At 42.7% G+C, this 27,968-nt stretch overlaps 1 protein-coding gene and 1 long non-coding RNA gene across 6 annotated transcripts in view; one reads left to right on the forward strand and one right to left on the reverse strand.

The window, feature by feature from the left end:
• Positions 1-27,968, reverse strand: part of pde4ba (phosphodiesterase 4B, cAMP-specific a) — a 155,897-nt gene that overhangs the window by 57,548 nt on the left and 70,381 nt on the right. The window contains exon 1 of one of the 4 annotated variants that reach the window (XM_086225583.1): positions 7,691-8,274. The exons of the other annotated variants lie outside the window; for them this stretch is intronic. Within the exon in view, the coding sequence (XP_086081709.1) occupies positions 7,691-7,791 (101 nt within the window). The 5' untranslated portion in view covers positions 7,792-8,274. Of the gene's footprint in view, positions 1-7,690; positions 8,275-27,968 lie in introns of those variants that run through there. 4 annotated transcript variants of the gene reach the window in all.
• On the forward strand, positions 150-27,934 carry LOC147249574 (uncharacterized). 2 transcript variants are annotated; one of them, XR_015119391.1, is made up of 3 exons: positions 150-475; positions 6,871-6,964; positions 27,913-27,934. It is a non-coding gene; the product is annotated as an uncharacterized LOC147249574 (long non-coding RNA). The 2 variants fall into 2 exon arrangements; XR_015119392.1 differs by lacking the exon at positions 27,913-27,934 and adding an exon at positions 7,230-7,356.

Below are 27,968 nucleotides of genomic sequence, written 5' to 3' on the forward strand. Positions count from 1 at the left end.
TTCTGAGAACTGACTGAAGAAAAACATTCCCACACAATGAGAAGAAACTGACTCATACTGAGATGTTTCCTATGCCTGGTCCACGAGCAACATGTTCAGTATTGTTTGTCTGTCACCTACTACATGGCTTAGTGTGTAACTTTGTTCAGACATTCCTAAAGACGGAATCCTACAGCCTTTAGCGATCCCTCGACTTCTCTGGAAACCTCAGTTTGACCTTTTTGGCTTTGTGACCTTTTGGCTACTGAAGTGAATTGAAAGCTGGATGGATGGACATGACGTTTACTGAGGAGTTATAGAAAATTCTGGTGACACTGGTGATGACGGGACTCCATCGAGCGCAATTCCTTTTGAATCCTTCCCTACATCCATTTATGGGTCCAAGATCCACGCGAGGAAGAAGAAACAGCTCGCACACCGCAGGGCACCAATATCCGGTCCTTTATGTTGGAACCGTGCGCCGCAGAAACAACAAGTAATGTTTTAAGCAAATGCTCTTCGTCATACTTGAAATACACAGGGTGATGTCATCTTAAGTACATGTGATATGGGTCACGTGATCAAATCCAATGAGTCTAAGCTGAACCACTTGAGGAAGTCTCATGCTGGCTGTTTCAACCCACACCAGAGTACGATTACTGCTTTCCAAGAGCCCAAAACTCACTGTACCAGTGATTAAACTGCACTTGGGTTTGATTAAAACACAAAGACAGTCCTTGGGAACAAAATACATTTTCCCTGAATGGGGGGGGGGGGGGGGGGGGGTCCTTGTAGTGTATAGGATCAGCGTGTATGTCTGACAAACCCATCTCACTCGTACTTCTCTCTCAAGAGTTCTCTTTGATGTTGATCAATAAGTCATGCCTGGATCTTCTATATCTATTGTAAATATTAACATAGATGTAAAAAAAAAAAAATACCACACTCAGAGCTTTGTCAGTAAGAATCATTTAAACTGGGACAGGATGAGCACAAGGTGCGATTATCCAAACTGCTGAGAGATCAGACGCCCGGGGGCTAAATGCTTTGTTGTGTGGACTCAGATGTGTTTCCAAGGTAGAGGCAGTAATAGTTTAAACCAGCATGCCGGTAATCTGTCAGTGTGTGAAGGGAAGGTAAAAGAATCATGCTGGTTTCATGACGCACACTTGTGTTTATGGTCTGTAGCAGGACAGCAATATGAAATTAGTAATCTTCCAAAACGCTGCAGAGGACACACATTGGGAACTTGGCAGGAACGGATGTCTTGTCCTTTTCACTGGAATTATTCAGCAGAGACAGTGAATTTATTGTATTTGTGGCATTCTGTTGCCTTAAAGCTATCAGGAATTGTTCCCTCTGACCCCCAACGATTTGCTAGGATCACACAACATTCCGTTCCCATGGCACAGCTGCATGTCTGACTGATGTGACTGATGACAAAAAAGGAATTTTGACTGACGGAAAGGCTAAAGAGCTGATGCAATACATGACAAATAAGTAAAAAGCAGTTGTCCCAAGGAAGAGTAAACGACTGCATCTCTTCAGCATATCTATTTTAACCGAAACACAAACATTTAGCCTGGTTCACTACACACCATGTCCTTTATTAACTTATAGTTCAATCCTATTCCCTGAGCCTCCCTTGAAACTGCCTGGAGCCCCGGAGGGGCAGGCCTGCATCACACTGTCACAGTTACAAGTGGAGTACAGATTTGGCTCAAATGTCCACTGAGACTTGAGGAAGTGAAGTTGGGGGGGGGGGGGGGGGTTGGTCAAAGGTCATAGATAAAGGTCACTGTCTCCTCACACATCCACAATTTTTCAGGAATACCTCAAGGAAATTTCTTCAAATACAGTGCAAACATCTGCTGGGCCTCGGAGATGACCTGGAAATATGTTAGTGATCAAAGGTCAAGGTCACTGTGGCAGACGCGTCACAGAGGTACACAACTGTGATGAGAGATATCCAGCTCAGGTTTTGTTGGTATCAGAGGTGCTTAATTTCATCAAGACACTGCAAATTAATACAAGTACCAAGCACAAATGTCAGTTTCAGAGAGTCATTGACAAGGCTGATAGAAGCAGGGACAAGTGACCTCTCGGACCCGTAGGTTCTGCATGGGTGTGCTGTGTTGATGACATTTGCCCTCTATGCCATCCCCAAATCAGTGATTGCAGGGATTTCTCTATTCCTAATTAAACACCGGTGAGCCTTCAGCTGGCCAATCTGACACACAACCGCCATACAGCTGCAACTAAACTGTTACAGAGAAACAGGTGTCTTGAAATGAGAGAGAGAGAGAGAGACAGAGAGAGAGAGAGAGAGACAGAGAGAGAGAGAGACAGAGAGAGAGAGAGAGCGAGCGCATTCTTTTACTCCAAATTAATCTCTTGCTTCCTGTGTGTTATGGTGAGGGGAAACCAGTGACCATTTGTCTGTCAGGTTGTGCAAACAGTGGTGTCATGGTAACACCTCCTGTTTGTCCTACTCTTAGCCTTGGTTTAAATATTTCATTCTTCAATTCACACTCATTTTGGATTTTGTTACTAAATGTGTAATTGTACTAAGATCAACAAACTTGCAGCCAGAGAAGGCATCACAGTTCAAATCAGTTCCACCGCATCACTGGTAGAACTGTTGGAAACTACGATTTCCAGTGTCCCTTACGAAGCTCTCGAGCCAGAGATCTTTCTCTCTAACCAGCCTGCTCGCTGAGATGTGCCAGAGCCCGGAACTACCCCACAAGGATCATGGATCCTCCACAGATGGATTTGATGATACAAAGATGTCAATGAAACATGAATCTGTTGAGGGATATCTAAAACTACAACAACAGAAGCCAACAAGCCCACAACTCAAGAAGTTAGGTTCAGGCAGGTCTCCTCATTGTAAAACACTAAAACTGCACTCCATTTGTCCTGTAAATCCAAACACATCATTAATATTTCCTGACATCAGAAACGAGCCGCAGCGCCGGCCACTCACAGCCAATGTGGAGTTATGTTGGCTCCAGCTTGTGTTTTATTTCATTCCTAATATCCAAAAAATGCATCGTCTCTGCCAAAGTTATATTTACTCTTTGTTTGATTTATATTCTCAGATAAATAATCTATTATTTAACAGCATAAACCACAGAAATGACTTGAAGCGCCAGAATTATGCCCATAAACCTCAGTTTGTACCAATCTGAATTTCCAACCGCGCATTGAGAATCAAACATGCCTTCTGGCCTCTTCTTGCCACCATGTGAAAGGCCAGACTGAGAGAAAATACCGCATGCCGGTAATCTGTCAGTGTGTGAAGGGAAGGTAAAAGAATCATGCTGGTTTCATGACGCACACTTGTGTTTATGGTCTGTAGCAGGACAGCAATATGAAATTAGTAATCTTCCAAAAGGCTGCAGAGGACACACATTGGGAACTTGGCAGGAACGGATGTCTTGTCCTTTTCACTGGAATTATTCAGCAGAGACAGTGAATTTATTGTATTTGTGGCATTCTGTTGCCTTAAAGCTATCAGGAATTGTTCCCTCTGACCCCCAACGATTTGCTAGGATCACACAACATTCCGTTCCCATGGCACAGCTGCATGTCTGACTGATGTGACTGATGACAAAAAAGGAATTTTGACTGACGGAAAGGCTAAAGAGCTGATGCAATACATGACAAATAAGTAAAAAGCAGTTGTCCCAAGGAAGAGTAAACGACTGCATCTCTTCAGCATATCTATTTTAACCGAAACACAAACATTTAGCCTGGTTCACTACACACCATGTCCTTTATTAACTTATAGTTCAATCCTATTCCCTGAGCCTCCCTTGAAACTGCCTGGAGCCCCGGAGGGGCAGGCCTGCATCACACTGTCACAGTTACAAGTGGAGTACAGATTTGGCTCAAATGTCCACTGAGACTTGAGGAAGTGAAGTTGGTGGGGGGGGTGGGGGTGTGGTCAAAGGTCATAGATAAAGGTCACTGTCTCCTCACAAATCCACAATTTTTCAGGAATACCTCAAGGAAATTTCTTCAAATACAGTGCAAACATCTGCTGGGCCTCGGAGATGACCTGGAAATATGTTAGTGATCAAAGGTCAAGGTCACTGTGGCAGACGCGTCACAGAGGTACACAACTGTGATGAGAGATATCCAGCTCAGGTTTTGTTGTTAAGCATATCTATTTTAACCGACGCTGCATCTGACTGATGTGACTGACCAATATCGTCAATGACAAAAAAGGAATTTTGACTGACTGATAGAGAAAAAAAAAACAACAACTCAGCAGTCTAACTAGATACAGCACTTATTAATAGAAATCAGGCCACGAACGTAATCAAGACTTGTGCCAAGTCATTATCCATGCACATTAAGGTTCAAATTCATCCAGCAGATGCTCTCATTTAGAAATTATTTACAGCCAAAGTACACAGCCTGGATGTTGTACAATTTCAGGAAATACAAAGCAGAGCTGGACAAACGGTGTGGCGCTGTGGTGAAAAGAGATAACGATAGGCTACAAGCATGTAGCAGGTGTGTTTCTTTGTGTCTGCACGTGTTAATAAAGTTTAAAGGTAACAGCACTGCGTGTCAGAGTGATGAGAAAGTGTTTGAACTGAAAACTAACAAGACAATACGAGTAAAAATGAAAGACTAAAACATGAAAACTGAGCAGGACATTACAAAAACATTCCTGGCAGTGGCATCTTTTTCCATTACATTCAGTGGTCTGTTCAAACTCAGGCTACTCAAGGTCACAGTGCCTGGAGTCTCCACATCTCTAACATTGAAGCAATACGGCTTTAAGAAACAATGCAGCACAGAACAAGACACTTAACTGTGGGTACCTGAAAGTCAAAATACACCCTTTAGGTGAAGTATCACTTTAAACTGCTGGGAGTTAAGACTTCTAATCTATAAAATTTGTAACATTATTGATAAAATGCTGCTCTTTGGAGAGGAAACCTCTCTGACTCATCATTATCATAGGTGACATTGCAATTACAACAGCAGTGGCGCCTAATTCTGACTTCATCAGTCATTCCAGAACCCACAGCCCCAACCACATCACCACTGCAGTCCTACGCATCCGCCACATCTTTACGTTTCCACAACAACATATTATACAGTAAATACTGTAAAACCACATGCTCTTCAACACAGTGCTGCGCCCCAGTCACGGGTAAGCCAACACTGTTCGCAAAACATCCTGCCCTGGAAAGAAAAATGGTTTGCACAACTGAGAGGAATATAAGATGAAGCTACAGAGGTCACTCGGGTTTATTTATTCTGTACATCACGCTGGGCTAAAAAATCCCAAGCCAAAGCTATTTTGATGCGGTTGAAGGTCATCCTGCCAGCAGCTGGGACATAAACTCTGTTTAGCCACATTGTTTTTGGTCTACAGAACATTTAAAATCACTGTTACATGCAAAGCTGCTGGACTTTTTTTTTTTTTTTTTAAACCTAGAAAGGCTCTCTGTTGTCTGCTGGACATAAAAAAAACCACTACTTTCTTGAGTGATTATTAATTTGTTTATTTATACTGTTTCACAACCAATGTTCCCAAAAAACATACAGTTGTTACTGGAAGCCACTTTAGTAAAATTGGAGTTCCTCGTCATGAACTTAATGCTTGTCTGAGATGGTGTGATGCTGGAAATAAAAAAACAATAATAATAAAAAAGGGAACCCAGACAAAAGAGCCCTGATCCTTGTTATTGTGCCACTGGAATCCAGGTCACTGTCCAAATATGTGGTTAAGCCCATCTCTGCAGGAGATCAGCCGCGCAAGCCCGACATGTGAGAAAGACTTCCTGGGAATCATATGGGCTGCAAATTTATGCGCACAAACACGCAATAAGTGGCAAAGGGCAGCTGCAAGTGTGTAAATATATCATAAGCTGCAGTGTGTTCGGACAAAAGCACATGTGTGTACTGGTAGACTAGAGGTATGAAGCAGTGATGGAGTAATTATACCCCAACGGTCACGTGTGTCTCGTACACGTCTACATCTACCTGTCTAATGATTCAACCACGCTGCACAGCACAGAGTCCCATCTGTGTACTTTTGCTTTCGTCAGTATGGTCCAGTACTTTCCACAGGAAACCCTCAGTCAAAGAGGTGGAACCCACCCAGTCAGAGGTGAACGTCTCAGGAGCTAAAGCAGAAAAAGTGGAACGTGAGATTTTGCCTTCAGGGGTATTTGTTGTTTAGGTAGTCCGAACCTCAGCAAAAACAATTTTAAAAAGACCGGAAATCACTTTTACAAGGCACTACTGACTTTACAACATTAAAACGCAGGTAAAATCAATTCAAATTCAAATGTGGTCAGATGAGCTTGTGGACGGATTCAATATTTATGCTTAAACCACTGTAGGGCAGCAGGGATCACGAGTCTCTAGGAACCTTTATTTTGGGAGGTGGGAGCTGAAAAGTTTAGAAACCCTTTATCACAAATGATTATCTCCAGCTGCCAAATACTACTACTACTACTACTACTAACAATAATTATAATATTAATAATAGCATTACTTGAAAAAAAATCAAGACAGCTGAAGTGCCCAATTTAAATGTAGAGTTGTTCCATAAATTGCAAACACAGTAAATCAGTTGCTGGTGCTGCAGTCCTGTCAAGGCATTCTGACAGCATCACTTCAGCCACTGTTAGAAATCCAAGCGTATATTTTCAAAGTCCTAGTTTCTGTTAAACTTTGCAAGACTCCCAGTCGGTAGGCACACGCATCTCCAGCTGAGCCAAAATAAGCACAGTCCTCCTGGGGTGAGATCCAGCCTAGTTTTTCACAGTGCTTTATTTCATCCCGACTTAAACGCTCAAAAACGCCAAGAAACAGTCATCAATTAGTGCCTTTATTTGCTTTTTTTTCACCCTCTAGTCCTGCAGTTGATTCACAGCTGTACACCGAATACTGCTCCGGCTGATGATGACACTGTCGGCCTCACAGTGACCAGGGAAGACTGTGCCACCAGGTTTGTGGATGTTATTTTATCTTGACTGGTCAAAATAGAGAAATAGACAGTCTATGCAGATGAAGTAGAAGGGCAAAACAACACAATGAGTGTCGCAACAATAATCCCTTTAAAGTAACATGAAGAGTTCATTTGCAAATAAATTCAATTCATGGTGCATCTATTTCTCTCTTTTTTCATTCATTCTTTCCCATTTTAAGAGATGGCTCTGATCTGTTTTTGCTAATGCACTTGTCACGTATTTGTCCTTGTGAAACTAACACAGCCAGACAGGAAACCAGAGTAGCTGAAGGCTGGGACGAATAGAGGAGATCCTTCACGTCCTACGACATCCTTTGGGTTATCTGGTCTATATTTACAACACTGTGGCTTCAAAAAACAAAAATGAGTACAATAAAGAAACTCATCTCTACGGTTCCCAGTCAGGTCAAATTATTGACATGAAATGAGACTTTCTCACTCAAACATGTGACAATGCACATAGCGCTTTCAAGATGAGGATTGTAGTAACGAGGGGAACCACAGGAGAGGACTGCTGGGAAAAAGGAAGTAAGACTCAACATATACAGGACACAGGAGGGAATGATAAATTACTACAAGCCATTAAGGGCGCATTATTTAAAGAAAATACTTTAAATAGGTGACACAGGTTGACATTGGGAAGTACGAAGCTGAAAATGACACCAGACAAAATCCAAACAGACATCTTGAAGTGTGTGTGCTGACCTGTGAGCATGTCCATGGTTGACGGCATGGAGTTTCCTGATGACTTCCTCACTGAAGTCAAAATGAACCCTTCCTCTGGCACAGGGTGAACGCCGGTACATTGCCCCGACACACACATGCACATTTACTCATGCACACAAACCCGGCACATACCATCACATTCAACTAAAAACATCAACTAGAACACACCCAGAGTGTTAGTATCAATAGCGCACTATTTCTCACACACACAGAGCTAGCATTCAAATGTCACACACCACAGCAGACCTATCTGACATGTCAACATCATCACACGCTGGCTCCCACACACTCTGTCATACATCCACATTAATATTACTTTGAAAGTTCATTCAAAACAATCACACACTCACCTATAAAACTCTTCACACAGCAGTCACACTATCACACATGACAGTCACCAATAAAACCTAAAAAGTTAGTCAGCATATCATCCATCAGCCTTCCCCTCCTAGGCACAACTACACGAAGCAGCCAGGTATCCAAACACACATCGCGTCACACACAATAACACAAGCACTGATCCCATCACACAACACTTCCAACGCTTGTTAACACTGACACTCTCTCACCCTTTGGACTCCTCTGTACAACAAGGCTATAGTTCCTCCCCGCGGTGCGTGTGTGTGCATACGTGTGAGAGTGTGTGTGCGTGTGCGCGTGTGTGTGTGTGTGTGTGTGTGTGTGTAAGGAGCTCTGTTCCCTTCAGAGCAGCCCAGCAGAGTAAAGAGGCACATTCAAGTTCTGGAGTGGAACCACTGGAATGGAGTCATCCATCATGTTTGTCATTAGAAAATGTTAAGTGTTTATACCTTTAGAATATTCAAAAACACATCGACTCAGCAAATGATTACTCACTGCTAAAGCTACTACACCTGTCACCAGTGTAAACTGAACATTGTGTTCATTTTTACGCTGGAAGCCGAACAACCCTCAGCGTCAGCGTGCATCCGTGCGAGAGAGAAAGCGGCATCTGGTGCACTTGCAGGGGGTCCGGTGCCTGATGGGATTTTACTGTATACTATTCTGAGACCCAAGTCCTCATATCATGATAACTGTGATTACATTTAGGTGATAAATGGTGGCACATACAATAGTTGTGCCATAAAAGAGATGACCTAAAAAGTTACGCTGGCTAAACCTCAACTGCTGCTGTAGAACACAGCGAATAGAGTCACCATGATGAGATGGAGTGTTAGCTTGTTTTATTCTTCGGTCTTCTAAATACCCTGGAAAATAGGGAAGAAATTCCTCATCCAACTAATGTTTCTCAACTCTGTTTTGAGACCACTTGCTTTTTTAACATGTTGATAGACATATTTCGGGCTTATAAGGGTAGTTTTCTAAAGCCCAAAATCTCATCTTGTTTGGGTTGGTGGTCGGCCCTTGTTTACAGGAACAATGTTAACAAAAGCCTCCTTTCATTACTTACATACATCTCCGTCATGACTGTTAGCCAACACCGACATCATGAATATGAATAATGAATAAGTAGTTCCTCTTATCATATTACAGGACATAATAGTTCGGTGCAAAAGAAAGGAAGTGGAGCAAAACGAGGAGCAGAAGTGAGCCGTCACGGTTGGAACTACATTCAGAGTTAAACCTGCAGGATCAATAACTCCGAAGTGAAGGCTTCTTCAACTCAAACAGTGCATCTTTCAGTATTAGTAAGTGTACAAGCTGAATTCATCAGAATGAGCTGCCCCCTTAAAGACAGAAAACAGGTGCATTACAGCTGACTGGGCCAGGAGTGGGCAGGGACCGTCTACAAAGTGCAATGACAGTCACAACTAAAATATTTATGGATCATTGCGGATCTCATGTTGGTTGACAAATGTGCAGTTAATGTAGTTCAATAATTATTGTGGGAAAATGTTCAGTAACACCTTACATATACAGTGCAGAAACACCCCAATCACTTGAGGTCTCTTGTTGTTTATATGACATTTAGCACAGTGTTGTACAGTGTAGCGCCGGCTCGAAAAACACCTCCATCTCTTATGGGACTCAACTAATCTACTCAGTTCAAAAGAACATAACAGAGAACAGCATTTATTTTTTTCGTCATTCTTTAAACATACTGTGCTTACCAGTCACAAGCCATTCTAGATAACATTGAGTCGTTCAGTCTTGACCTTGGGAAACATTAGGTGTACAAAAATAGTCTCAGCTCAAGGGTGCATGAAGCTTTCCCAAGATTCAAACCACATCAGTTGCTTTCATTAACTGTTATGTCATTTATAATGACAGTTACTGAGAAAGTAGATAGTAAACATAAGAGTAGAGCTAAATGAAGGGAGAGCTGTCCATTCCTGGGAATCAAACCCAAATTCGTAAGTCGCTGACCCTCTCCTCCTGTGTTTGTTATCTATTTTCTCAGTAACTATCATTATAAATGTCATAACAATGAATGGAAGTTACTGAGAAAATAGATAACAAACACGGGAGGAGAGGGTCAGCGACTAACGAATTTGGGTTTGATTCCCAGGAATGGACAGCTCTCTCTTCATTTAGCTCTACTCTCACTTTGCAGCTGAGACTAATGTCTAGTAATAAGCCTGTTAACTTCATGTCTTTTGTTCAAAATGTGTGAGAGAAAAGTCTTATTGGCTGCATGGGTCATTCAGTCATCTTCACTTCCTTTCACACTGGTAGCCAAGAAAACCTGCTTGTGTGAGAACTGAACCAGTCTCTGACAGGGATTTTCAAAATACGACAAACATTTGGACATGAGTCATAGCTTCTAAACAAAAAAAATGAATATGGGTCGGGAGGATCAGTGAGACCTGACGTGAATCACTGCAACGTTCTCGCTCTGCAGGTCATACTGGAACTCTCCCAGCCAAGGGATTCCTCCTTGATTAAGCTCAGAATTGCTACTAATAAAAATAGTTCCAGATCCAATTTGAATGATTATCTCTGACGGTAATAGAATCTCTTTGTTCAGACTTGAAATATCTGGCAATCAATATTTTCTATGACTATCACAAGACAAGAGTCTGTAATCTTTATTTCAATTCGTCTTACATAAATCAGACGTACAACAAGGCCACCTTTAGTGCACAATTCAATCTGTGAAGCTCTTTGCAATTAGCATAATTAACAACGTTCAGATTGAGACACTTACCTACTGACAATACCCTCCATTTCTTCATTCTTTGACATTAATCAGATATAAAACCATGTCATGGTCAGGTTGCATAATCATGAAGCCTTGAGTTTACAGGTATGAAGAAGTGTGTGAGGAAGTGTTAAATTGTAAAACCTGTTGATGCAAGTAAACCACAACCACCCAGTGAAACTATTCTCTCTTGGGTAGGGCACTAAACTGCTGTTGGACTGTTCTTACACCTTCTCACGTTACAATACTGAAAGCGTTTCTTCTGGATCCTGATCTCATGTGCCCTCGTGAGCTCACAAGCTAAACCGGCTGGCAGAGGACGAACACTCGAAGGCAGCGGTTCATCCCACACGAGGGTTGTTGTGCCTGCGCCCACAAGATGGCAGTGTGCAACTGTATTATACTGCATTGAATTGGACCAAACAATCTGGGACTTCCATTTGCAGGACGTGGCATACATGATGTGCCACCAGATGAGTCATGCAGGGAGTTTATACAGGACAAGCTCCTTCAAATGTTGTGTCAGGTTTAATTACATGATCTCAGCACCTCAAAAGAAGACGCGAGGAGGTAATGAGAGCCTGTTCTATACTTACACCCACGAACGAGGATGATCGAGGGGTACATTAATAAATCATGTTAACAAGAATCTGAGGAACTCAATACAGCAGAGTAAACCTCTAATTACTCTACAGGAATTGTCATTACGATGAAAGCATGGCTGATCAGCTTTAACTTATAGATTAATACTGAAGATACTCCAATTAGCCTACGTTATTAAACTTGAGCAAACTGCTGATATTATATTCTACTTTTTGACGCGACATATGGTATGCGATTAAAAAAAATGAGCCAAATAAAAAAGCTTTAAAATCTGCAGGGACCCATAATTAGGCATCGATCAGTTAGACGGCTTAAGAGTAACCTGTCACATTGCGCTGTCCAACTCTGCCTCGCCGCTCTGCCACGTGATTTGAAATTGATCGATCACTCTGCAGACGAACTTGAACTAAACCCTGCAAAAAGAACCTCTGATGTAGCTCGCAGAACTTGAGTTGACGACGTCAACTTGGACAAGAATGCAGCCTCTCTCATACGAACACTCCCAATCGTTTTACATCAGGATCAAACACCAGACACGATCCCTGAAAGCTATTTACGAAAATACCGTTTCTAAAAAGAGAGAGAGGAGAGGAGGTCAGAGTGATCAGACATGTTCTTTGAAAAAGAAAAGAGTGGCACATAAAAGAAAGACATTTTTGCCGATGAGAGATAATAGATTCATAGGAGTTTTCCTGGTGTGATACTGGATCCCATCATTTGGAAGAAGCTTAAGATTGACGATGTCACAATGACTGACAGCAAACAGGACTTCCCTTTACCTTGCTGACTCAGCTGAGTACAGCATTTTAACTCAGCGAAGAAGAATGTGGCAAACTGAGGGAGGATTCAGGAACCTTCCAATTTTCTTCCAAATTCCAGTAAGTCTGCTCCTCCCTCTAAAACGCACACTTCCGGGAGTTCCCCAGATGCAGTTCTACCCAGAGGAGTAAATAAGGAGTAAATAATAAAGATGGCCTTATCTCACTCGCTCTCTGCTTCAAGTGTTTGTGTCTGCAAAGCTCTGCTCTCTCTCACCTCAGAAGCATGGAAACTAAGTGAAACATCTTTTCATCGTGAGCATTTGGTGTAATCGCCAGCAAAAAAAAAAACAAAAAACAAAAAAACAAAAAACAATGAATTTAGATGAACTCTGGTGGAACGTTGGGTTAAACTACATCCACAGTCACGCTCCCAAATGTAAGATCAGAGCGGAGAAGAGACAGATTTGGTAAAACAAAGATGATAAACACTTATCTATGAGCTGTCATATATGATATTCTGACAGAGGCTGTCCGTCTTGTCGGATTTACTGCAACATAACATCTGCGAGCTTCCACCTCCCTCTCACTCTGTATAAATCTAATTCCCTTCTCTGAAAAAGAAGGCACTGCAGCCAGCTCCCCTGTGATTAACCTAATCCCCTGGTCACACAGTAATGCTCCTTTTCAGCAAGCACCGTACCGTGACGTCAGCAACACTCACGCTGCGATAACGGGGCGGGGGTGCTCGGTGTAAATGTGTGAATATTCAGTTGTGCAGGATGGAACACATCTACCAAAGCAAAAGCCTTAAGAGATCCCAGAGAAGCTTGAGCACAAGCTTGACTAGCGATGAGATCTGGCCCAACTACACACGAGTACCAGCGTTGCTGTAGTCGGGCTATGTGGTGCTGTCTTTTACGCTTGAGAGTGATGTTTGGACTTAAATAGAAACATTTTTATCTGTACGTGACATCCAGTCCTGCTCGGTCACAATAAAAAATAAAAAAAAAAATCCCCCACCATCACTCGCACAAAAAAGGGGTTGTCCCACTTCCTCCAGTCTAACTCAATTATTTAGAGCCACTACGTACACAGCGCCAAGGAACCCAGCAGCACATGTGCTATTATTGCTGCATTTCAAAGATCCAACATCCAGTCACACTCAATCATCTGAGGATATTTAGGTCTGTTATTAATTTCAAGTATTCTACTTCAATAAAATAACACGCATGCGTCTGTGTAGTTTACACAGCGGATATTTCTGACTCGTAAAGTTTTAAGTGTTCATCGTGACATACGAACAAGGAAAAAGCACACAAAGTCTAGCGGACTCTTTCCTTTTTACATAAACATAGCACCTTTGTATCAGGCTTCAAGATCCGTGGGAGTGTACTGTAACCCACAAAGTGGTTCAAAACAATGAATCACTTCAGGTTCATAGATCAAGGAGAATAAACGAGGGAAGGATCACCACATCACCAGGCAGCTGTGTACACACTTCACTTGTCCAGATTCCACATGACTGGGGCTTTTTTTAAAATCGATGCATAACTCAAGCTTCGGGTGTATTTTACTTAAGTACACAGTGTCTAGTTATGTTACAGTAATGTAGTGTGCATGGAGGGGTGATTACCATTCATGAGGGTAGAAATGATCATCCTGTGCTCATATTAAGACTGGGTGAAAATGAAATCCCCCGAGAGGAAATGTTTCTCTCATGTCACCTGAGCAGCTGAGATCATTTTAGGAACTCTATTGAAATCAATGAAGAAATCAGTGTAATTAAAGTTAGTGAGGTAATGAGAGAGTCACCTTTCCACATCGCGGCTCTCTTCTTATGCACCGTGGGGATTTTATCGCTGGAAGTGTCACCAGCAATTTCCAAGTGTCATCTACACTGAGCTAGCGCTACAAAAACGTAATAAGAATGACATACTGCAGCGAAATTATCACACACACACACACACACACACACACACACACACACACACACACACACATACACACAAAGCTGGGTTCCTTCATCTTCACATACCCAACCCAGGAGTGACGACGATAGCAGAAAGGGCTGATGGGAACTTCCAGACAGGAGGACGCCGTCGTCATAGTCTCAGTCAACCCTCGGAATCAAAAATCAATTTGTTTCCTGTTTGTTGTTCTCTTGAAGTCTCCACTCAAGAACTTACTTGATTTGATTCATGGAGGATGAAAGACTGCATTATTCAACCGATCTTGTTAAAAAGTAGCACACACACACACTGGCGCCGCATCCTGGAGTCCCAAGGTTGACCGTCACAGTTGCAGTTTCAGAAATTCAGGATATTCGCAGCATCATTCACTGGATAACTGGCTCAATAAAGCAGTAGGCAGTTCCTCACACGAGCAACAGAAAGCTTCACGCTCATTTAAATCACCCTAAGTACTGCAGGTCAGCAGTTTTCAGCAAATACAATGAGACAAAAGCGGCGACGATGGAAGGAACCCTACAGTGCTGTCAAAATCTTCCGAAGTCATTGCAGTGACACTGATGTTCACTGAAAAAGTAAAACCCGACTGACTGAACAGTAAATCCAGAAAATGCTCTCAAAATAAATTGTTTCCGATAGGGGGGAAAAAAACACGTATAATCCTACTGATCACAGCATCTGGCCCATGCCAATCTTCCTCTGAGCGTCCAAAGCCATGTTATGCGTCTCTGCCTGTCCCTCTGAAATTGAGGCTGTTCCACTTTCTAGGCCGTGCCTCAGTTCAGGTCTGGTGGACCACATACAGGTCGCATTTCATGGATGATCTTTGATCCCCCAGCCTCCTGTAACCTAAGTATACTGTACATTTGCATACGCCATCAAAACAACTTCAATTGAACTTTCTTGGCAAAAAAACCCCCACATCCTGACAGAAATGAAAAACAAAAAGGCACTGAGTGTAACGATACAGTTCATTGGCAGTAAATACAGGTCAGCAATTATAGTAACCTATTTATGGATACATAGGATGCATTTGACCATGGCACAGTTCTAATATTTCTTTTCTACTGAGAGCAACTTGCTTTCCTTGTGTGCATCCATCTTTATTCATACTCACTTCCAGCCTCAGATGTGCTTCAACTGCCATTTTAGGCATTTTCATATAAAAACGGAATGTTTTGGGTAAAAACACCAGATAAAAATAAATACAAGGACTACTCAAGGGGCAATAAATATAGTCCCTGACTAAAAGATCAATAAATAAAATGGTAACAGCCACTAAAAATTCCCATGTTAAGATTGAGGAGTCTGAACTGAACTGCTGTGGCTGCTCTGGGTCACACTGATTGTATCATTAGCAGCAGTCAATCAGCAAAATCAAACATGGTCAGGATTTTCCATACTTTAATACTGGAACCTTCAACTGCAGATCAGTCGAATCGCTGACCACTGTAAACTCAACAGTTCATCGGCTGCAGAGGAATATGAACATCAGTTTTGGTCTTTTTATTAATACGACAGCCAAGTGGCAGTAATCACCTTCATAGCAACGACAAGAATCTCGTCTCCTATTACCTGGCCGCTGTCACAGCAGCCATATCTGTCTCTCTGTACGTGCTGATTGTACCTAGATGAGGTCAGATTACACAGGACAAAAACACACGGTAGAAAGAGATAAGGACCACTACATCAGCAACAACTCGGACCTGCACCGAGACACACAATCCCCATTTCTGAAGGCAACCCACTTCAAGATCTGCTTGTTTTGAAAAGCTAGCACTACAGCTGATTTGCAGCTTGACACTTGAGACTTCAAGTCTCAAATAGCATTCGGCATACAATAACAACCAGAGCTGAATAGAGAAATCTGTTTTTACACCGGTGCCCACTTCGCTAGACCATTGAAAGGGCCTCCATCAAACAGCATGTGGAACTGCCTAGCAACAAGTGGGTTCGAAAGCACTTGACTCATGGCTCTGTGTGGTCGGCCATTGTTTGTTTTGAAGCCTTTTCACTTGATGTATGGGCTCAGGAAAGGGGAATTTCTATGGAAGAATAAAAGGAGGAAAAGCTGCTGCTCAGACCGGATCAAACAGATTGATCAAATAAATCTATAGTCTGGATTGGAAACGAGGAATAAAGACCAGCCATACAGAGCTGGAGCTACACTTTCACTCAGTCTCCCTACTTTGATGTCAAATATGGAGCAGTGAGACACTTGACCTAAATAGGTCAAATAGGCATTATCTTTATTATTTGAATTAAAACATAAAGATTCTGTACAAAAAAGAGGCTTGAACTGGTTTCCATCTTTAAATCTGAGAGCTGAGACAAGAAAAACGCTTATCATCTTTGGAGATGAATTATCTGCCATTAATCAATTAATCCACTATTAGACTGAAAGGGTCCAAAATTTCTCATCATATCTGCAACAGAGGGCCGTACCACCTGCTTACTGGCAGAAGAAAGAAGAAAACACTTCCCAGATGGAGTGTGATTAAGTGTGATTCAAAGTTCAGCTAACTCATATGCACACACACGCAGCCGCGCGCTTGAAGCCAAGCGCCAACTCATCGAAACAAAGACGGACAGCCCGGAAGTTCTAAAACCGTCAAGGATACAGGTCAAAATGTTATGACTTCAAAAAAAAAAAAAAAAAATCAGCTGGGGTTGTTCTTCAAACACACTAACAAGAGAGCGAGAGAGGAAAAAAGAAAGAGACGAATCAGTGAGGTGAGAGACATATCCATGGCAACCAGATTTGTATGCCTGACTCCACCGATGAGCTGTGATCTCATAAGCCCAAGGATTCATAATTCACCCGAGGAGGTGACTAGAGAGTAACTTAGCTTCACTTTGAGGCCATAACAGCTTCTAGAAAGCTGACAACAGATATCTTATTTCACCTTTTTGAAAATCTTTTTCACCTTTTTGACATACTTTTTAGTGAATGACGCGTAGGTGTGGTCTATTTGTACATTACGTGGGTTTTGTTTTTTTTAAATGGTTTCAAGCAATTTTATTATCAAAATGGACCTCTTGATCTTTTCTCAAAGTGCATAAAAATGCAAAGTGCACAGTAAACATGACATGGTATTCTCACAAGACCAAGCAGGACAGTTGAATTCCTTACAGATTACAAACATGGCTCATATTGAAGTGTTGTGTAAAGGTGAAAGAGCCCAGGATCTAGTCGGGTCTCGTCTGTTCGAGGTGTTTATGAATCCGTCTGGATGTGTAAAGTTTGAAGACAGTGACCCCAAACCATTCATTAGATATTGCAAAAATGGGACAGATGACTGGACAAACACAAAGCCCATAATGCATAAAAAGAAAGTCTGACAAAAGCCTGAAGTTTACCGTCCCTATTAGGTATCAGCGTTCATGAGAGTCTACCTTGGGTTTACTGGCTTTAGGGGAAAGTACAGTAGATCCAGCAGATAGAACTATAGAAGGTAAAGTGGTTCAAGTTGCCCACAGACTTAATTCAAAGATTTATTTCTATCTGTGTAAATTGTACATCTGATATGATCAAATAGGAGCGACTGTAACCGCAGAGTGAATCAGTCGAGTGCATTCAAACATTGGCAGTATGAGAAGTAATGAGCTGCTTTCCCAGTTCCAATTTTATTTATGATGCGAGACTCCCCTCCTATTACTGCAGTCAGGTCAAATCGTGAAAGAACAAAGCGAAGAGCTACTGCTCAGCTTGCCGCCGCCGCCACTGCTGTGTCTGCTGATGCATGTCACGGCCCACCATCACCCCAGGATCGACCCGTGGGCTCCGTTTCTTCATGCTACCCTACAGGGGGCTGCATTGATCTAAACATGCTCTCGCTTTCACTGTCTTTAAATTATGCTTCGCAGGGAGCAACACAAAACCTTTAGCCTCAACAACGAAACAAAATCTATACTCCATTCCACATACATTGTTGTAAAATGTACGCTGGTTGGCTCAGTCAGCTGCAACGAAGGCAGAACATATTAGAAAAATACAGTGACATTGTGAGCCATGAGTGTTTCTTTTATTTTTCTTTGTTTCCTCTTCTTTGCTATTTTTAGTCTGTTCTATGGTAACAGTGCTGTGAATGTATGTTGAGGAGAGTGCAATTTCCCTGGCGGAATGTCCAAAAGGGATTAATAAAGTAGTCTGTCTGTCTGTCTGCATCAACACAGTCAGGCGAAGCTCTACGGACAAATTAACTTAACCTTAATTCGTGATCAGAGGGTCTTTATTGTCATCACGCCGGCTACGTGAACTGTTGGTCTTCTGCCTATGCAGCAAGAGCAAACTAAAAAGTGCATTCTGAGGGCGGAGATGTAATTTTTCCTCACAACACGTGAATATTTTATGAAAATCAGCACATCTACCCCACCGTTTGATTGGAATAACTGCGTTTGATTTGAAAATGATAAATAAGAGCAGTAGCACTGTTTTCCACACAGAGGTAAACGCTTTCATCACTGAGATGAACATGAGAGGGAGGACTCAAGCTCATTACTGAGACCCCTATAGGGAGGGCTGCGCGGTTATGGTTATAAAATATTTAGATCCCGGTGCCCACACATACCACGACTGTTACGGCATGATAAGGGTTGCCAACACAAATTAAAAAAAAAACAATCAATTTTGATAAAACGAAAACTACATGACAAACCCTTGGTTTTAGTTTTCAGCTCCTTGGAATTTCCGCCCCCACCCCCTACAAAAACTGTTTTGATAAGACTGATAAGATAAGATAAAAGTATTTATGTGATTCGGCTTAATTTGTTTGCGCCACGATTTTTTTCATTTTGAATTTTGGTGATGAAAATAACACGGCAATGTTGGCGATGCAGGACAACACCTGCATGTCTCTCAAATAGATCCACGTCATACGAATGGCTGATACTTAAATCTGCTCAGTTTTGCATCATCCTTTATCCACAATAACCAACTGATGACGTCAACATATTGTAAGAGGAGAGGGATTCTCCAAAGGTTTTGGAAGTCTAGAAAAAAAAAAATGTTGCTGTTTCAAATTCACAGTGTTTGTGTTTTCCGGGATGTAAAAATGATAACAATTATACACAATTGTTTTTATAGAGATATTACCAGCTACATACTGACTACAGGCAAAATTAGTTGAAAAAAATATTGAAATGATATGCGCCCCCACTGCACACACAAAGGATGTAATGTCGTGCATTCCTACGTATAATTATAAATTAGATGGGCAGGAAAATGTTTTCTGTGCTTCAAAATTTCTGATAAATCAAAACCAGAAATGTGAGTTGAATACTTGGTAAGATTTAACTTATATCCTTTTATGCTTTGGTCCACAGCTCAAAATGATGTTAGCAGCGCATTCTGTCCTTGACACACACATGAAGCACGCACGGCCACCAATGACATCACCAACACTCGCATGACAACGTACAATGTAATTATCACCAGGACACAGTGTGGGTCTGTGCCTGCATCACCTCATATCTCATAATCTGCACGAGTGTGTGTGTGTGTGTGTGTGTGTGCGTGTGTGTGTGTGTGTGTGTAGATGTGCGTGTGTGTCATAATACATAATGTAAGGCCATGCACATATTATGGAGCAAGCATGTGTTTGCATCTTTGGGAGCATGCAGGCATGTGTGCTCTCGAGGTGTGTGCATACGTCAGTGTGACACATGTAGTGAGGAGCAAACATCGTTGCTATGGCTGAGGGTTTCAACAAAGACCAGCAGCTTCAAATAGATGTCTCCTCCTCCCGTCTCCTTCCATCTCTGACTCGCCCTTTTAAAAGTCAGTCTTTTCTTTGCTGTTTTTTCAAGATGGTGCTTTCAGTTTTATTGTGATCTCTGAACTTCTATTTTCCTTCTCTTGTCAACATCCCTTTGTTACTCAGTGTTTTTAATCAGTTTGCATGCCATGCTGTTAACTCCCTACTGTATCTGATTTTCTATTTCCAGAATCTATTCTTGGGCCTCACTCCTTACCTGCCTCTATCTTTATCTCTGTGAGGTGAACAGTGCATCATGTGATGGCTTCCAACTAACCCACTTTTGTCTTGTCTGAGTTTGTCTCACACAAATAACAACTGCTAAGTGGGCCACTTGGGATTTGTCTTCTTACTCTCGAGTTCTCTCTCTCTGAATTGTTGTATAATCTGTCTGAATGGAGGAAAGAAACAGCACAACACATTCTTTCCATTTACCTCAACTATCTCCTGGACTGAGCTGCCTCGCGTTACCTCACTTTTCTATCTATCTATCTATCTATCTATCTATCTATCTATCTATCTATCTATCTATCTATCCATCCCCCTGGCCTGTGTGTAACTTGTGTTAACAGAGATTTTTGTGTTAACAAAGTTTGGCCCGCAACCATGAAGGCGGCCATGACGGTACTGCATGTCAGAAGTGTGGAAGGTTCTCTCTTGTATTTGTAAGCGTGCAGTATCGCAATTCAGCCATCAGAAATGTGACTGCGGAGTAATACAGTGCAGGGCAAGTGTAGCGATACAAAGGATGTCCTATTCAACAGTCCTTGAATCTTGTCCACAGTACGTGTGATGTGGAAGATTTGACTGAAAAAAAGAATCTGGTGTCTTCATCCTGGACTGAACAGCAGGAAAACACAGAGCAGACAGGAGCAGACATTAACCTCCCGAGTCCAGGGGGGATGACACAATTAGAAGGTGCAGGTTGGGACCAAGCCCCAGGCCAGGTTCCACTGCTGGTGCCAGGTTATCCAGTGTCATGGCTAAAGGACCAGTGACATCACCAGTGACACCAGTGTAAAGGGAGCTATGTGAGCTCGCCTGTACTTCCTGTGTGTGTGTGTGTGTGTGTGTGTGTGTGTGTGTGTGTGTGTGAGTATGTGTGTGTGTGTGTGTTTGTGTGTGGGGGGGCCTCCTCTTTCTATGAGTCCATTGTTTCGCTTGGTCGCTAAGACTTAAGGGTATAGAGACTCATTCTCACCCCCTAGAGGGGCGCGCGCGCACACACACACACAAACACACACACACACACACACACACACACACACACACACACAACACACAGAGCAACCTGAGTCTAGGAGTCAGATTTCTACACTACACTCTCCTACAGTACACTTGTGAACCACCCAGAGGACTTTATCTCACAATAGACCTGAGAAGCATTGACAGACAGCCGTATAATTCACATGACACCAGGACCAAAGGGGAGCAGACTCAAAGAAACCTACGTCATTCTGGTCTACAAGTGACAAAGAACAGCCGGTCTTTCAGCAGCATCAGCACACTGGAGAGCAGGCCTGGTTCTCTTCTTTCACTCTGCTCATCGTCTACATCTCAACTCTCATACTCTTCCCCCACTCTTCCCCTGGCCTCTCTCTGTCAGTCTAGCACTCCTCCCTCCTTACCGTCCAGGATTTCTCCTGTTGTATTATTAAAAAGAGGAGAGTGCCTGTTGTTGGGGAAACATTTAAGTGGCTATCCTTGAGAGAAAGAAAAGAGCACATGTCCCAAAGTTGTTACATCTTGTCAGGTAGGATTTTTACATTCTGCTGCAGAATGGAACGGGTGATGAGGCATGTTCACAAGCGACGAGAATGGCAGCATTTGGTCTTGCTTTTTTAACGCCTTTATTTCAACATCAAAACGTAATTGTTGTGTTAGCTGGTGTTTTTCTCTGAGATGTGTGTGTGTGTGTGGGGGGTCATCTTATTTTTCCGAAGATAAAAAAGGCTGATTTCTCAAGATAAGTCGAACTGACATCACAAGAAAACAAGTAGCTGTTTTCGATGCTAGGTAGAAAACCACTGCAACTGAGTTCAAATGCAAAAGACAAATCAGGTGCACCCATTATTGATCAGCTCATCAGACTGTACCTCAATCAAGAACAAACAGGGCTGAAATTAAAAGTGTGTGCATCACAGGTATGGTATTAAAAACACCTGCAACTCTGCTGCAAACCGCAGCATGTTGCTGGTGTCCCAGTCATATGGCTATTTGGCATTCACACCTCGTCATCCCTAAAAAAATAAGAGATCTGCAAGAGAGGATGAGCCCAGTGGTGGAGCAGCTTGTCAAGGTGTTAATGGATTGTCTCAAGCCTTTGCCGCAGCCCGTCTATCTGTATGCTTTGCAGAAGGATCCCCGACAAAACAGTCTGTATCAAAGTCTCAAGCCCTACATGGTGGGGAATCAGTGGTCTGAAGGGATAAAAGGAAAAAAGGGACTGGGATGGGAGGAACACAGGGATGAAACCTGATAAAACTGGATAAGAAAGGAGCTACTGACAGTACGAAAGAGTAACCGTACACTGTCTCCATCCAGCTGAGTCACTCACTGCAGAGCAACTGCAGAGCCCAGCCACCTCTGGTCCTCCCTGCATTCATTTCGCAGCACCGGCTCTGATAAATTATCAAGCAAGCACAGTCACAGTCAGAGCAGTGGCTGTGAGACTGACACCACTGATAGCATGAATACAGTTGCAGGCACATGCTAATGCAACACACTGCATCAGCACATTGCTGAGTTGTTTGACCTCCGTCCACAATATTGCTTTTATTCTGGTAAGTTTAGGTTCGGTGGTATGAATCAAGAGGAACCTGGGAAATCACAGTAGACATTTTATATTTTAAAAGACCAGCGGTCAAAACACAAAAATAGTTTTTAATACTGTCTCAATGCTTGTTATGATTCTACAACCATATCAAAGCAAACAGACCAAACCACTTCAAGATTCCCTTCACTTATCGTCCACCTATAACAATGTCCACATGCTCAGAGCCATCACAGATACAAATAACTTGCGACTGTCTCTCTTGGTTTGATGATGCCACAGGCTCCAATGAATTATCAGACACGCACAGCCGCACGCAGAGACTGTACAGTACCTGCGGCAGCACTGAGTTTAGCACACAAAACAGCTGCATAATGAGTTGGAATTTATGCTCTTGCCGTCCCTTAAAATCCATAATGCAGCGGGGTAGGGTGTAATTCCCAGGCAAGTTTCTGCCATGATGCAGCAGAATCCATCACACACACACACACACACACACACACACACACACACACACACACACACACACACACACACACAAGCAATTTAAAGAGCAGTGACCATGCAAGTGTTCTGTTCTCTGGGCTGCTTTTGCTCCACAGCTGTAATAAACTACAGAGATTAAAAAAAAAAAAAAAACAGCCCAGATTAATGACCCAAACATCCCAATTCCTACTGTGGAACGTGTGTAAGACAGTCACTACTTTTCATTCATAACCACACAACTCCAGTGGCATTACTCACACAGATGGAACACTATAATTAGCCAACATCACGCCCAGGTTGTTGCACTTAAGCAGGCACAAACAGAAGAGAAAAAAAAAATGCTTGGGTGCTTTTTATGCAGATCAGCAGGGACCAGGTACGGTGTTTTGTCACTAAAGCGGCAATGATATTTATGAAAAAACATCTCCTAAATTGCTTCCAGTATCTGGATTTGAATAGTCAAATTTGGAGGAGGGAGAAACGACATTTGGTTTATTAAATAAAGATGCAGCTATCCAAAGACGCTGCATTCCATTTATCCCACCAGCGCCGTCTCACTGCCTCTCACCCACACCTTGTGTCCATGACATCAGCGGGTAAAGACAATAATGGCTCGAGCTTGAAAATGGCATCATTGCTTCATCTGCTGCGGGGGTGTTTGATTTGATTAGTGCTGTGTGGACCTCTGAAAAGCTGGATTTTACAGGGCCACAAAGGCCAGGCCAGGCAGACCTCCATTAGATTTAACAGGAGCAAACGCAATAACAGTCAGGCAGAAGGTAGCCTGGTAGGGAAATACCAGATTAAATCACTGCTAGCTGAATCAATTCTGCATATGATTTCACCAAAACAGAAATTATAAACAAGACCAAAAAAAAAAAAAAAGTCCAATTAAATTAGCCATTTCATATTTCTCATACTTTGAACTTTATTTACTTGGCATAAAATCTGAATGTAAACTGAAAGTAAATCATCTTAAAAAGTGCAAATGGACACTCGTATGCCAAAAAATGCAGGATCCCTAACAATGCCAGATCTGTTCCTCAATCTGTCAGTAATGTCTGAAAACAAAACACGCCACCACTGAAAGCCACATCGTCTCGTGGAAGTTGAAGTGAACAATACTCGGTCCTCAGTGGTGTCGATGAGCTGTGCACTTCTGACCTCACTCTCATCGTTTTGGAACCAACTCAGTTGGAAACAGCCAACACTGACTGGAAGCTGGGGCACTGCGAAGTCTGACTGCCGTACAATGCTGTGAGAACCCAGAGGACGACAGCGGGCAACAATAATGCAACTAAGATCAGAGTACTCCTCATGTCTTAATTAAACAATCGTCTACTCAGAAACCGCCGTTTGAAGTGGCAGTATTAAGAGTACTTGCTTTTTGGGGGTTATTATTTGAATATTGAAGTCGCTGACGTGACCCACTGGTGAACTTAACTTCATATTTTCTTGGAGAGAAATTGGGTCTGCTTTAAGAGTAAAGCCTTCAGCTGATATTCTGGTGTTTTTAGTTTGACCTTGAGTCGCTGCACAAGAGAATATAGAGAGTGTTTCCACACTCCAAGCACAAAGACAGTTGCAGTGCAGTGCAGTGAGTGAGCTTGAAGGTGGGTTAAGCTCAAATACGAAACCTCAGTGGATTTACATCTTTACACTGGAGAGAGAGGAGACCTGTGGCTACATTTAATACCTCTTATGTGTCTGTAGAGATAAATCTCAGTAACCAAGAGTACTCTGGGATTTTCTTTCTTCCTGGTCTCCAAAAGACAAAGCTCCACATTCTAGAAGGTGACAGACTGAAGGTTTAAACTCTTCACTTTCGAGGTAAATTTCCCCTCAACTAAGCAAATGCACTGAAAGATCAAAGTAGAGTTTGGATTTCCTCAGATATTTTAGCCCTTCTGCCGTCTTTGAGTCACATTAGTTCAGTGGCACGCACAGTGCTCTTTAACTTTGATGTGTACACGTGTTGCTATGACCTTCAGGCGCTAAAAATACCTGGAGTGTATTCTTATCAACCGGTATCGTGATTGGCTGACATGTCAAAAATGAATGTTTATTTTTAAACTTTTTCCAGCTTCCTCTGACATACAGTGAACTTGGGTTTGAAATGCCTGATCTCCGACTTTGTATGTAAAAGGAATGGAGCATTGCACGCACGCATGCACGCACGCACACACAGAAACACTGTGATGAAAATTAAAAAGTTCAAGTACATAAAGGCACCTAAAATATTTGTTTTCATTTATTTATCCATTTGTTTTCGAGGGCAGCGAGGAGTCCCAATGGCAATGCTGAGTGCTGAAGACATTTAAAAGGATGCCTTCATATGGAAGCAGCATGTCATCATCCCTGTCACTTCTTAGTGCGACACAGTTGTCACATCAAGAATACACCAAATATCACGTCATTATGACTGCAGGTGGTTGGCAGGCTTCTGCGCGTACATCCAAACCACACAAGGCTGAAAGTTGATTTAGAAATGTTCCACACTGGTGATGGAGCATAAGGAACATGAACACAAGCACAGATGGTCTGACTGTCTGCCATCTTTGCTGATTACGAGATTCTGTTGCATATTTGTCACTCCTTTGAGCAGAACGGTTTCTCCATCAAACACAGGAGCCAGAGGCCAGTGGATATGAAACGACTGTCTACTTCTGCCCCTGAATGCAACATCCAGTCTGGTTGAGTGGTTTGTGATGACAGATGAAGTCAAAGATGGAGACAGGAAGAGAGGCAGATAACACCTTTGGGACATATTTAGGTGATAAAAATGACAACAGTAAACAAGTCTGTAATTAAAAGCTCATCTCTTTTTGTCTCCCCGGTGGCAGGAAGTAGATTGCTTTCTCCCCAAGTCAGGATAATTTAGCCTGAGAGCTACAGCTATTCATATCAGATGAGAGGAAGTCTTTGTTTCTTATTACATCAGCTGCTGCACTAAATTAGTCTGCTGCATCTCTGATTGATTCTTCGGAGCCTCCATGATGCTGATGTGTGCTTGTCCTCTGTCTACCAGTTTGGATCTACACGGTGTCACAAGAACAGTTGGAACTTCAGGGGAATTTGATTTGACGCCTTTTAACTGTGACAAAACGCAACAACATCACAACCGGTTTGTGTTCGGCGTCATCGTGGTCACTATTATGACCTTCTTCAGTGACCTCGAAATAATTATTTCCATTACCAACCGGCATCGTTATAATTGAGGCTGTTCAGGCACTTGTCGGAAGCGCCGTCGTCAGTTCCGAACCCCCACAAAAGTCACTGCATGTTGATGAGGAAGAGGTGTGAGTTGGAGACAGTGAGATGAGTGTGTTTGTGTGCGATTTCTCTTTGCGTTCCAGAGGGGTCTGCTGTTTTTGCTCTACACTCTATGCCTGTACTCCTCACAAAAGGCACTGCACAGACGTTGGCAGATGGCGAGTGGTGGCATGGGCTCGGTCCCCGGTGTCCTACAAAGCCTGCCAGCAGGCTGAACAGCACATAGCCACAGGGAGGCTTTTTAGGCCACACACACTTGACAAAAGGTGCTGGCAGACAGGTCATCATTAAACACACAGCAGGGGCAGGTATGAACACATGGAGACAAATACACCCATGGACATCGGTAGCCCAGATTGTGAGGTGACTGAAACTTTCATTGTCATAATTCATTTTGCGCCTACTGTGGCATTTCTAGGCCAGTGGTTGCAAAAGTGGAGTCTTGGAGCCCCCAGGGGTGAATGGTGGGAAGGAAATGCTCGAACAAAATTCGGAATACATAATATTATGAGGTAATCCATTGGAAAAGAAGTGTGTGTGTGTGTGTGTGTGTGCATTTGTGGGGTTAGGAGGGGTGGGGGGTCAAAATAGATGGTTTTCCAGAGCAGGACCCTGGGGCGACTGCATGATTAAACATCCATAATACAGACGCCTGATTTTCCGTTTTAGCCGTTCCATTTCCATTGTGGTGCAGATGCCAGAGTTGACGTAATGGTTTTGCAACAACTTCAATCACAACAAAAAGGTCCCTAGATGGTGAACCAGCAGCAGGATGAAGCAGACAAGCAAAAATTAACGCAGCTACAGTAACCGATATCCAACTGTTGTTGGAATTTACGCCAAAGTCAAAGCTGCTGGAAAATGATGATGCCACCTCATCGTTGAGCCCGACTTGTTAGTGTCTCTGAGCTGCTCGAAACCCTGTGCATTCATGCAGCTGGTCAGTAGGCGAGTTGCCTTTTTGAAACTAGCTTACTTCCCCCGACACAACGCTTCCCAAAACAACAATAAATAAACAGGAAACATGGACGTCACGACACAATCTGCTCTATTTCGGCTGTCGGAATGCAGAAGGGTCATTTCTGATGCATTTCTGTCACTTGCAGTATTGACAGTTGAGTGAGGTTGTATATATTAATCCAGAAGGCTAACGCTACATTAGCTGCACAAGTAGCAACATGACAGATTTTACAAACTGCTGTGGATTGTTTGACATCACAAGCACCTGAGCTAATGAGTTCCACCTAAATTAACAATGACGAGTATTATTTTGGCTTAGACATCATTTCTCATCTCCTGCCGCAAACGCCACTGTGCCGAGTGACGTCAAACCCTCCTCTCAAAGCTCTCAAAAACTTTCCAGATTCCACCTTCGACAAGCCTTCAGTGTATTAAGAGGTTGGAACTTTCCCACTCCCCAGTTGCTCATGAACGCACTATTATTTCTCTCCTCAACTACAGCCCTGACGGAGGTCCTACACGGGAAGTCCCCCTGGTCGGAACCCACAGAAAGGTGC

Source organism: Aulostomus chinensis, chromosome 14 (genome assembly GCF_037954235.1).
Source record: "Aulostomus chinensis isolate RoL2024-O1b breed Wild chromosome 14, RoL_Achi_v1.0, whole genome shotgun sequence".
In the NCBI taxonomy this organism is placed as follows: domain Eukaryota; kingdom Metazoa; phylum Chordata; class Actinopteri; order Syngnathiformes; family Aulostomidae; genus Aulostomus; species Aulostomus chinensis.